This window comes from Elephas maximus, chromosome 2, assembly GCF_024166365.1.
Source record: "Elephas maximus indicus isolate mEleMax1 chromosome 2, mEleMax1 primary haplotype, whole genome shotgun sequence".
Taxonomy (NCBI): Eukaryota; Metazoa; Chordata; class Mammalia; order Proboscidea; family Elephantidae; genus Elephas; species Elephas maximus.
The window spans coordinates 79,932,702-79,945,299 of NC_064820.1; the positions used below are offsets into that span (position 1 = coordinate 79,932,702).

A 12,598-nucleotide genomic window follows, 5' to 3' on the forward strand; every position below is an offset into this window, starting at 1 on the left:
GTTGTGCACAGGGCTGCTATGAGTCAGAACCAACTCAATGGCACCTAACAACAACAATGAACAGTAACAATTATTGCTTTTCTAACATTAATGAATATCTTTAGAGCTTCTTACAGAACTTTGGTTAATATAAAAGTTTCTTCAGGGCGTGCTGACTGCAAAATGCACCAAACTTAATTCAGTCATTAGTGTAATTTCATATTATGTTGAATTGGAAGAGTTTCCCAGTTATTATTAACTCTAGTTTTAGAGCCAATGCTATATTCTTAAGAGTGATTGTGCAGAACAATCTGCTAGATCCTTTGGAATGGGAGATAAGGCAGTGCAATATCCTCTAAAACAAGCAATCTTATCAACTTAGAATTAGTTACCCTAAAAGCACTAACCATAAGGTAAATAGTTTAACCAACAGTTAATTACCATGGGGCTATAAAATAAACAACGGCATCCGTGAAGAAATGTATTCCTTCAAACTGACTATATGAGACCAAGAGGGAAACATTTGCTCGAAACGAAAGACAAGAAGACAGGGAAGGGCAGGGAAACCAGACCAAGGGAAATGGGGAACCCAGGGAGGAAATGCAGCAGTGCTGATATACAGCGACCAAGGTCATGAAACAATTTGTGTAAGAATCATTGACTGGAAAATATGCTATGTAAACTTTCACCTAAAGCACAATAAAACGTTTAAAAAAAAAAAAAAAGTTAATTGTCAGCGTCCAAGTCTGCTAACAACAAATGCTTTAGCAAGGACAAAGAAGACTTTTATTTTCTTCATTTTTACCTCTTTTGGCACATAAAACAGTACCACAATCAAAAGCTAAACAGTATCTGATTAATCATGAGCACCATTATTAAAAAAAATTCCATCAGCAAGAGTAATTTCTCAACTTAGATGCGTGAGTCACACAAAAAATCACGTAAGAGGTGAGCTTCAATTTGGCAAGTCTAGTTAAAAAGAAAAAATGGGCACCTGCTACTCAGTGATACATATTCACTTATACCTGAAGAGCTTCGGCTTTCCTACAGCTCTAGAAAAGGTTTGCTCTGATGCCCTCATCCTCAGGCATTCTCTGAAAAGGCATAATTCTTTCCTTGCTCTCATAACATTTTCTTTAATTTATAGCCTGTGTATTCCTCTTTCCATTTCCTGGAAAATGGCGACCATTACTGATAGTTTTTAATTAGCCTGTTACTTTATTACTTTAATACAAAATGAATTTAGCAGATTAAACCAAGGTCTCCGAGAATCATCGAATTTTGCCACTAAATTATCGTGAATGTAGTAAGAGTTACTTTTTTAAAAAAACAAATGAATGAGCAAAATATAAAAAATACTGTAATAAGTTTGAGCATGGGTGATTTCTGATTAAGAATTCCTAAACCTCTCTTACAAAATATTCAAGTATGAAAAAAGCTGCAAAAGTCAGAAAAATACATTTTGAGTCTTAATTTTATTGTACAGTAAAAATTAATGTAAATTTCTTGATCATTATGCTCTTTTAAGACTGTATGGGATCAAATTGACAACGGCAACTCAAAAGATTAGATAGGAACCTTAGAGGACAGTGAGTTTATGTTATTGGGGAGGAACAACTCAGAAAAGGAGGGCAAGAATGGTTGAACAACTCCAAGAATGTAATTGATGTCACTAAATTATACAAGTAGAAACTGCTGAACTGGCATATGTTCTTTTGTGTACATTCTCAACAAAATAAAATAAAGATGTAAATTTTTTTTGTACATGTAAAATATTAGAAACCTCTTTTAAACTATGACTTTTAAAAACTTGTATTGGAATACTCTGGTAGAGAAAAAATGGTAACGTAGATAACTTAGATTAGCTCAAAGTAATTATAATAGGTAATAAAAGGTCACACTTATTCATCACTTACTATGTGCTAGGCACTAGCTAGCTCAGTCTTAGCTAGATCACAAAAGTGAAACACAGAAATGTTAGAGAACTTGCCTGGCATCACAGAACTAACTAGGATTCAAACTTGGTCGTTTTGACTGAATAGCTCAAGTTCATAATCACCAGCCAATAAAATGCAATCACAATAAAGATACAAAGTTGAATGTCAAAGATGTGAAGATTAAAAAAAAAAATTAAACTAATGCCAATACTAAAAAATTATTCCTTCGATGGTAATCTGATTTTATTTTGAGGGCAGAGACTGCAAGCATATGGCTTCCTGTCTTAAATTCCTAAAACCTTAACTATGACGAATAAATTTAAAACCAGTTTCCACAGACTCAGCACTATCAACAGGAATATTAATTTATAATATCCAAGGGTAATCTGCGTAAGGAAAATGTAGCCCGTTCAATGGAGTCTGTCTCTATAATGAGAGTGAGAGGAATATTTAGTTACTTCCCTGCTGAATATAACTTAGGAGATATTTTAAATTAGATTAAAAGTGAGACTGTTGAAAACCTGCTTTTTTATATTACAAACATATCCTGCAGATCATGTCCATCAAAGTTGCTGAGTCCTGTCTGAGCAAACAGATATTACATGATATATACAAATGAGGCACCTTCTATTTGTTTCAATTCAATATGAAAGTCTTTTGAAAGTACTGACTATATGGCAAAATTCCAAGCTATTCAAAGCAGAGGATACAAAGTAGAGGGCACATGCAAGCCTGGCAGAGGAACTATTCAGTAGATAAGGAAGTCCTTTGTAATGTTTATTGTTATTATATAAAATTCAAAACCAAAACAAGTGGACTAACCAAAAGATTTCTAGGAACTGGGAAAGCAGGCTGGAATATAGCACAGACAGACTCAAGTTCATTCTATACATTCATACAGTACCTGGGAGCTGAATCTGTGAACATCGTCAGAGGCACTGACAAGATCAATGGAAGACATGGAGGAAGAGCGACTATAGGGCTACCAGAGACAGACAAAGAAAAAACCAAGTAATCAGAACAAAGGCACAACAGAGCATTCAGTACCAACTTCCAAACACAAGATAAAGAAAGAGAAAACAAAGCACCATATGAAACAAGCACAGCAACAAGTGCTGACTTCATGCACCTATTATGTATTATACTCCAAAATCATTCTAAAATGAATGCAGTGCTTCCAATAACACAGAATATTACCACTTAACCCCGAAGAAGAAAGAGACTTAATGTAACCGGCTACACTCTGGCTAACTATTCTGGACTAGCCACCCTGCTACCCACTCGCCCCACTTTTTTTAAAAAAGAAAGAACATTATGTTCAGAACTAGATTTCTTCTTTGGAGGATGTATATGGAATATAAGGAGCCCTGGTGGCACGGTGGTTAAATGCTTGGCTGCTAACCAAAAGGTCAGCTGTTCGAACCCACGAGCAGCTCCACGGGAGAAAGGTGTAGCAGTTTGCTTTTGTAAAGATTACGGCCTTGGAAACCCTGTGGGGCAGTTGTACTCCGTCTGTAGGGTCACTATGAGTTGGAATTGACTCCATGGCAATGGGTTTGGCTTTTTTTAATATATGGAATACAACATGTAGTACAAAAAAAAAATCTCAATATTTAAATTCAAGAAAAGGGGAAAAAACTTACACAAGATTGTTCATCAACAGTGAAGAACAAGACAACAATTATTTTATGTAAAGTGACATTAGCTTACCTTTTGCACAAATCTATGAGTCCCCACAGAAGAAAAGGCATCTCCAGATGGCAACGATGTAGGCCAATGTAACCTGACTTTTTCACTCTGTGACTAAGAAAACATAATCTGTTAAGATGGGAAGGTTTTTAAGTGTATTTTACAACTTTAGAATGGATAATATAACCTGGAACTACCAAAATTTCATTACTGAACACTTTAGTATTTATAAATATTTGAATTATAAAACTACTCAAGGCACAAGCTTTGAATTTCAAATCCACTTCACATATACCAATACAATCTCTTCTTTCTGACTCTATAGACACTACCTTAGACCAGAGATTAGATCTCTAATTTTGGCCTTATTCAGACTCTCTAATATCTGCATAGCATTATTTACCATGAGTCAATTTTAACATTGCTGTGAAAGTAATTTTCTTCTATCCAAACTCAAGCAAAATCATTCCAACCATTCTACCTCAACAGGCCATGTAGCCCTGGCCACAGGCTTATATATCATTAGAACCAATATCATTGTTTCAGTTATGTTCCTAAGAACATATGTATATCTCTTTGCCTCCTTTTCATGGAGGTCTTCTGCCTTCATCCTATCATCTCACTCCCATTAAGCTGACACTCAACCTCTATCTTTCTCCTTAGCCTGCATAGTCTCTTTCACTCTACTCATTCAATAAATATTTATTGACTACTGTATGCCAGAAACTGTGCTGTGTTGTTTGGGTGCTTCTTTTCTAACTATACAGAAGACGGGGGGTAATTTCTATTCAATACTGTCCGAACACACTTCCTAAGACCTCATTTCTCACTCGCTAATTTACTGCGTATCTTTCCTTATTTTGTAAATAATGTAAACTCAAAAATGTGTGGTATGACTGTCAATGGTGAATACCTATCTATTGGCTATACTGTTGAGAGCACTGTGCAATACATACTGTATATAATAAATGATCTGAACCTATGAAACTGATTTCACGGATTACTGAAGTTTACTAATTTAGTGCATTACAACAGTGTAATTATCTTTGTAAATGTATCTATGTATCTGACTATTGGGCAAGAAAATTCAAGGTCTGTTTAATGACTTGTTTTGTGGCTCATATACCAGAATGTCTAAATAAATGACTGAAATTAAATGACTTGATAGCCCCATGAATATTTCATTTTCTAAAGCTTCCAGAAGTTTTCATTGCTTGTCTTTTAAACTCCAACTAACTACTGTACTAATACTTAGTAAAGCAGCATTTCAGAACCTGAAAGGATATTTTAAATCGTCTTGTCTAACCCCCTTCCTTGTTTCGCAGGTTAGAAAATCAGGGCCCAAACAATTTAAGTGTATAAGTCCATAGCTACCATAGTCAGACAGTGGCAAAACTAAGAATAAGACCAAGGTGTCCTGACTCTATAGTTCATTTCTCTTCCCAAAATAGCATATCCCAGAAGGGGGGAAAAAAAAAAAGTGTGTGTGGGGGCAGTGGGGGTGGGGGTGGGGGACAACAAACAACACTAAGGTGCTACTTCAAGTAATACTGTAGGCTTCTAAAGGTACAGCTCATTTAGAAACTGGCAATTTCCCACTCTTATTGAGTGTTACATAACTGAGCCAGGATCTTTTGGGTATAAAAAATAACCGATGAGGTTTACAAAGTAATGTGATGTAAACTTTTTATTGTGGATTACAAAAGAAAAACATATAAAGCAAAAAAGTCAATACTGCAGGCGATCTGCCCTTGGCTAGATGGACCAGTAAATTGGCATATTGGCCGTTATTACCTTAGCAATAACGGGAAATGAATTATCAAGCCAACTTTTCTATCCAAGTTAATTTTTAGTATAAAACTGGTACATGTATGATTTATTTACTAGATACTTGATTAAAAAAAAAAAATCTTCGAGTCGATTCTGACTCACAGCAACCCTACAAAACAGAGTGGAACTGCCCCATAGGGTTTCCAAGGAGCAGCTGGTGGATTTGAACTGCCAACCTTCTGGTTAGCAGCCGAGCTCTTAACTACTGCGCCACCAGGGCTCCAGATACTTGATAAAAACCAAAACCAAACCTGTTGCCATCAAGTCGATTTTGACTCACAGACACCCTACAGGACAGAGTAGAACTTGCCCCACAGAGTTTCCAAGAAGCATCTGGGGGATTTGAACTGCCAACCTTTTGGTTAGCAGCCGTAGTGCTACGCCACCAAGGTTGACCTAGTCAGAGCATAGTTAACTAAAATTCACCCTCAAGTACCATCTAGTGGTAAAACATGGTAATTGCATTTGTAACAAAATTAAAGTCAAAGGATCAAATTAATCTGGAAACCAGAGTTAAGGGATTTAAGAAATGCTTTCCTTTAATTTCCATAGGAGCTGGGTATAACTGCTTAGAATTCAATGATGATGTTAAAACAATGAAGAAAGTAAAAAATAAGAAACGGAAGGTAAAAGATAATAAAAGCTAAATAAATGACACTATTTTTTTTTTTAAATATAGAATAATAATAATGAAAAGAAACCAGGGAAGGCATTTTGTTTCATATCCTTTTATTCCTTCCTGAATATGAATTAAGATATTATTAAAAAAACAAACAACCCAGTGTATATAATTTGGAAAGGGAGGCGGACAGGAAAATTCTTAAACTCTTGGTCATCTTCCTTTTGAATTCACATCTGGTACTTGATGAAGAGAAATTCAGAGACTGTTTTATTCAGACTAAATGTATGCTCGATATTAACAGTACTTAGATCCTTCAAAGGGAATAGGTGGAACATTTCCATTTAATTTCCTGTTAATTTGGCACACATCCTTTAAACAATTACTGGTCTTCCTTCTATTGCTTAGAAATTGATAAATGAGGAAACTGACTTATAAAGATTCTTCTACATTTGTCACTAGGTGTAGATACTAGTTAACTTTCTAGGCAATTAGGTTTATAATTTTCAAACTCTATTTGAAATAACATATGTAAAGAAATGCCTATGATGTTAAAATGAATTCCACCTTAGAATTTTTAAACACAGACATACCTGTTCTTCTATTTTATCTTGTCTGTCAAGTGCAGCTTCAACAGCATCAAAGAACTCTTCTTCATTAATTAGACTGTTTGGGCCTTCCTATTCAAACACACAGGTGAAAAAAAAAAAAAAAGAAAAAAAAACTTCATTTAAGAAAATAGAAAACACTGATAACCCTGGCATTAACTCTATGGGAGAGATGAAAATTGACTTAAACATTACTGAGCGCATATTTACAAACTAGTCAGTATGCTAGGTGATACTATCACAAAGCTGAGTAAATGCTCTCTGAAAAATTGTATGTGTTGTTACAATGAACTCACTCACTGCTCATATATTTACTGTATACTGACCAAATAATATGTTAGGGTGATACCCTACAGCAGGGTTGGCAAACTATAGCCCACTTGCCAAACCCAGTGCTTCACAAGTTTTTGTATGGTTGAAAAAAAAATCAAGAAACTAACATTTCCTGACATGTGGGAATATGAAATTCAATTTTCTGTGTCTATAAATAAAGTTTTATTGGAACACAACCACGTTCATTTCATTTATCTATTGTCTATGGCTGCTTTTGTGCTGCCTTGACTGAGTTGGGTAATTATGACCACCTGAAATATTTATGACCCACAAAGCCTAAAACATTTATTGTCTGACCATTTACAGAAAAGGCTGTTGACCTCCACTCTAGAGAGGCTACTATCTACTTGGAGATTAAGTACAAAGTTGCAGAAGATCTGCAGCCAGTAAGAAGTACAGACAGGAGTTCAGGTGGGGATCTTTCTAAGCAAGGACAATTCTTTCATGGAGGAAAAAAAAAAAACTTGACTTGATGCTTGAAAGCCTGGTAACATGGCATAAAGCAGTGGTTCTCAATCACCTAGGGAAATGCCTGGAGAACTTATTAAAATGAAAATTCCCAGGCACTCATACCCAAAATCCTTTTCAGTAGGTCTTGCGTGGAGCCCAGGAATATGCATGGAATCTCAGTCATATCAGAAGATAAAAGTATAAAAAACAATAGCAAAATGGAATCAAGCAAGGTATATTCCTGCTGTGATGGACCAAGGGAAATAAGTGGAATAGCTCCATATTAAAGTAAAATTGGAGGCAGATAAGGTAGGCTTGGGTTTGTTATTGTTGTTGTTAGGTGCCACTGAGTAAGTTCTGACTCACAGCAACCCTATGCACAACAGAATGAAAAACTGCCTGGTCCTGCACCATCCTCACAACTGTTGCTATGCTTGAGCCATTGTTGCAGCCACTGTGTCAATCCACCTCGTTGAGGGTCTTCCTCTTTTCCGCTGACCCTGTACTCTGTCAAGCATGATGTCCTTCTCCAGGGACTGATCCCTCCTGACAACACGTCCAAAGTATGTGAGATGTAGCCTCACCATCTTTGCTTCTCAGGAGCATTCTCGTTGTACTTCTTCCTCGTTGTACTTCTTCCAAGACAGATTTGTTTGTTCTTTTGGCAGTTCATGGTATATTCAATATTCTTCACCAACACCACAATTCAAAGGAATCAATTTTTCTTTGGTCTTCCTTATTCATTGGCCAGCTTTTGAATGCATATGATGCGACTGAAAACACCACGGCTTGGGTCAGGTACACCTTAGTTCTCAAAGTGACATCTTTGCTTTTCAACACTTTAAAGAAGTTTTTTGCAGTCGATTTGCCCAATGCAATGTGTCTTTTGATTTCTTGACTGCTGCTTCCGTGGCTGTTGATTGTGGATCCAAGTAAAATGAAACCCGTAACAACTTCAATCTTTTCTCCGTTTATCATGATGCTGCTCATTGGTCCAGCTGTGAGGATTTTTGTTTTCTTTATGCTGAGGTGTAATCCATACTGAAGGCTGTGGTCTTTGATCTTCATCAGTAAGTGCTTCATGTCCTCTTCAATTTGAGCAAGCAAGGCTGTGCCATCTGCATAACGCAGGTTGTTAATGAGTCTTCCTCCAATCCTGATGCCCCGTTCTTCTTCATATAGTCCAGCTTCTCAGATTATTTGCTCAGCATACAGACTGAATAAGTATCATGAAAGGATACAACCCTGATGCACACCTTTCCTGACTTTAAATGCAGTATCCCCTTGTTCTGTTCAAACGACTGCCTCTTGATCCATTTACAGATTCCTCATAAGCATAATTAAGTGTTCCAGAATTTCCATTCTTCAGAATATTATCCTTAATTTGTTATGATCCACACAGTCGAATGCCTCAGCATAGTCAATAACACACAAACAAACATCTTTCTGGTATTCTCTGCTTTCAGTCAGGATCCATCTGCCATCAGCAATTATATCCCTGGTTCCACATCCTGTTCTAAACCTGGCTCGAATTTCTGGAAGTTCCCTGTAAATATACTGCCACAACCTCTTCTGAATGATCTTCAGCAAAATATTAATTACATTTTTTGATAACTTCCACATGTAGGACAGAGTAGAACTGCCCCATAGGGTTTCCAAGGAGCAAATGGTGAATCTGAACTGCCGACCTTTTGGTTAGCAGCCTGAGCTCTTAACCACTGTACCAAATGGAGCCCTAGTGGTGCAGTGGTTAAGCATTCAGCTGATAACTAAAAGGTTGGCAGTTCAAATCTACCAGCCATTCCTTGTGAACCCTGTGGGGCAGTTCTACTCCGTCCTATAGGGTTGCTTTGAGTTGGAAACGACTAGACGGCCATGGGTTTTTTAATTAAAAGATACACAAAATAAGACACACGAACAACTGCTAGACTGTCTGGAAGCTTTACAGTTAGGTTGATAATCCCAAGTTACAATTAGTTCATTAAAAATCATTTAGCAACACTGACCCCCCTGCCCCAACCTAAATATGCCTATCCCTTACACTGGAAGGAGGAGCTCTGGTGGCGCAGTGGTTAAACACTGGGCTGCTAACTGAAAGGTCAGCGGCTCAAATCCACCAGCTACTATGTGGAAGAAAGATTTGGTAGTCTGCTTCCATAAAAACTAGAGCTTTGGAAACCCTAAGGGGCAGCTCTATTCTGTCTTACAGGGTCACTATGAGTGGGAATTGACTCGATGGCAATGGGTTTGGTTTTTGGGTACACTGGAAGGGTGGGAGGAATTACGGTATAATGCTTCTGTCATTTGGCACAGGCATATGACAAACCTTGCTTCTAATGCAGTTGTTCCAAATCTTTTAGAATTATGAGGACCCCACCCTACAACTCATGTTAGAAATTAACAAAAAACACTTTTTATTAGAATACAACACACGTACAGGAAAGTACACACCTCAGTTAACTATCATAAAGTGAATATACTACCCATCTACTGACTAGCTGGGTCACAAGGAAAAGAAACATTTACAACACTCCAGAGGTCTCCCTTCTACAGGACTCCCTTAATAAAGTCGAAACATTTCAAAGACACTCAAATGACAGCAGTATAACTTTGGAACCTGTTATCCGAAAAAAATACAAATACGCAAAATCTACTCTGAATTCAAAATATATTTACTAATAATTTTAAAAACTCTACTGGTCATAACCATATCTACGTTAAAAAACAGTAATAATCATTCAACCTACAGTGCTTTAGTGCATATGTGTTTCCTGGTCCTTAAGTATAGTCACTTTGGAGTCTCAGGAGTCTATTAACTGGAAAATTGTTGTTGTTGTTAGGTGCCGTTGAGTTGGTTCCAACTCATAGCGACCCTATGCAAGACAGAACGAAACACTGCCCGGTCCTGTGCCATCCCTACAATTGTTGTTATGCTTGAGCTCATTGTTGCAGCCACTGTGTCAATTCACCTCGTTGAGGGTCTTCCTCTTTTCCGCTGAGCCTGTACTTTGCCAAGCATGATGTCCTTCTCTAGGGACTGATCTCTCCTGACAACGTGTCCAAAGTATGTAAGACACAGTCTAGCCATCCGTGGTTCTCAGGAGCATTCTTGTTGTACTTCTTCCAAGACAGATTTCTTCATTCTTTTGGCAGTCCATGGTATATTCAATATTCTTCGCCAACACCACAATTCAAAGGCGTCAATTCTTCTTCTATCTTCCTTATTCACTGTCCAGCTTTCACACGCATGTGATGTGATTGAAAATACCATGGCCTGGGTCAGGCGCACCTTAGTCTTCAAGGTGACATCTTTGCTTTTCAACACTTTAAAGAGGTTCTTTGTAGCAGATTTACCCAATGCAATGCATTGTTTGATTACTTGGCTGCTGCTTCTATGGCTATTGATTGTGGATCCAAGTAAACGGAAATCCTTGACAACTTCAATCTTTTCTCCGTTTATGATGATGTTGCTCACTGGTCCAGTTGTGAGGATTTTTGTTTTCTTTATGTTGAGGTGCAAGCCATACTGAAGGCTGTGGTCTTTGATCTTCATTAGTAAGTGCTTCAAGTCCTCTTCACTTTCATTGAAAAACTGGAAACTTAGAGCATTATAAATATCCCAGTTTAAGGCATTATGCTGAGTGAAATTAGTCAGTTACAAAAGGACAAATATTATATAAGACCACTATTATAATAACTGGAGGAACAGTTTAAGCAGAGAAGAAAATATTCTTTGATGGTTATGAGAGGGGGGAGAGAGGGGTTTTCGCTAATTAGTAGATAAGAATTATTTTAGGTGAATGGAAAGACAACACACAATACAGAAGAGGTCAGCACAACTGGTGACCTTGCAGAGAAGTTTCCTGAATAAACGGAACACTTCCAAGGCCAGCACAGCAGGGGCGGGGGTTTGGGGACCATGGTTTCAGGGGACATCTAGGTCAATTGGCATAATAAAATCTATTAAGAAAACATTCTGCATCCCACTTTGGAGAGTGGCTTCTGGGGTCTTAAACGCTAGCAAGCAGCCATCTAAGATGCATCAATTGTTCTCAACCCACCTGGAGCAAAGGAGAACAAAGGACACCAAAGACACAAGGTAATGATGAGCCCAAGAGATAGAACGTGCCACGTAAACCAGAGACTACATCAGCCTGAGACCAGAAGAGCTAGGTGGTACCCGACTATAACCAATGACTGCCCTGACAGGGAACGTAACAGAGAACCCCTGAGGGAGCAGGAGAGCAGTGGGATGCAGACCCCAAATTCCCGTAAAAAGATCAGACTTAATGGTCTGACTGAGACTAGAAGGACCCTAGAGGTCATGGTCCCCAGACCTTCTGTTCACCCAAGACAGGAGCCATTCCCAAAGCCAACTCTTCAGACAGGGATTGGCCTGGACTATAGGATAGAAAATGATACTGGTGAGGAGTGAGCCTCTTGGATCAAGTAGACATGAGACTATGTTGGCATTTTCTGTCTGGAAGGGGTATTAGAGAGCAGAGGGGGTCAGAAGCTGGCCGAATGGACATGAAAATACAGAGTGGAGGGAAGGAGTGTGCTATCTCATTAGGGGGAGAGCAATTAGGAGCATATATCAAGGAGTGTATAAATTTTTGTATGAGAGACTGACTTGATTTGTAAACTTTCACTTAAAGCAAAATAAAAATTGGAAAAAAAAAAGCTAGTTTACCAAATGAAATAGGCAAAAAACAGGTAGTTTTTCCTTTGATGCCAACTCTGAGGGAGAAGAACTACTGTAATTGGAATAAAATTTCCTTTGTTAAAAAAGACTTAAACCTTTTTATCTCATGCTTGTTGCTAATCTACTGGACACTCTACAATCTTACTTGCTGTCTTAGCAGTATGTCTTAAATTAATGACTATCCTAGAAGACTCCTCTTCCCTTGGATTCTCAATTTTAATTATTATTTTTTTCTCTCTCTAGGTACTTCTTCTCAGGCTCCCACGCAGGAGCTTTCCTTTGCCTATCCCTTGTATGTTGGTGTTCTTCAGGGTTCCATACTTGCTCTCCTCTTAACATTCTTATTAATTTCCAAAGCTTCAGTCATCATCTGATGACTTCCAAATTCACAGCCAGTCCATCTGTCTCTTAAGTGTTAGATCTTTATACCTTACAATATGTAAGACCT

At 37.8% G+C, this 12,598-nt stretch overlaps 1 protein-coding gene across 2 annotated transcripts in view; it reads right to left on the bottom strand.

Annotated features, from left to right (window-relative positions):
• Positions 1 to 12,598, bottom strand: part of CERT1 (ceramide transporter 1) — a 158,617-nt gene that overhangs the window by 20,801 nt on the left and 125,218 nt on the right. Inside the window, exons 10-12 of one of the 2 annotated variants that reach the window (XM_049865901.1) lie at positions 6,648 to 6,734; positions 3,627 to 3,719; positions 2,821 to 2,898 (exon numbers count right to left, since the gene is read on the bottom strand). In XM_049865901.1, the coding sequence (XP_049721858.1) occupies positions 2,821 to 2,898; positions 3,627 to 3,719; positions 6,648 to 6,734 (258 nt within the window). The remainder of the gene's footprint in view (positions 1 to 2,820; positions 2,899 to 3,626; positions 3,720 to 6,647; positions 6,735 to 12,598) is intronic. The other variant, XM_049865907.1, reaches the window with a different exon arrangement.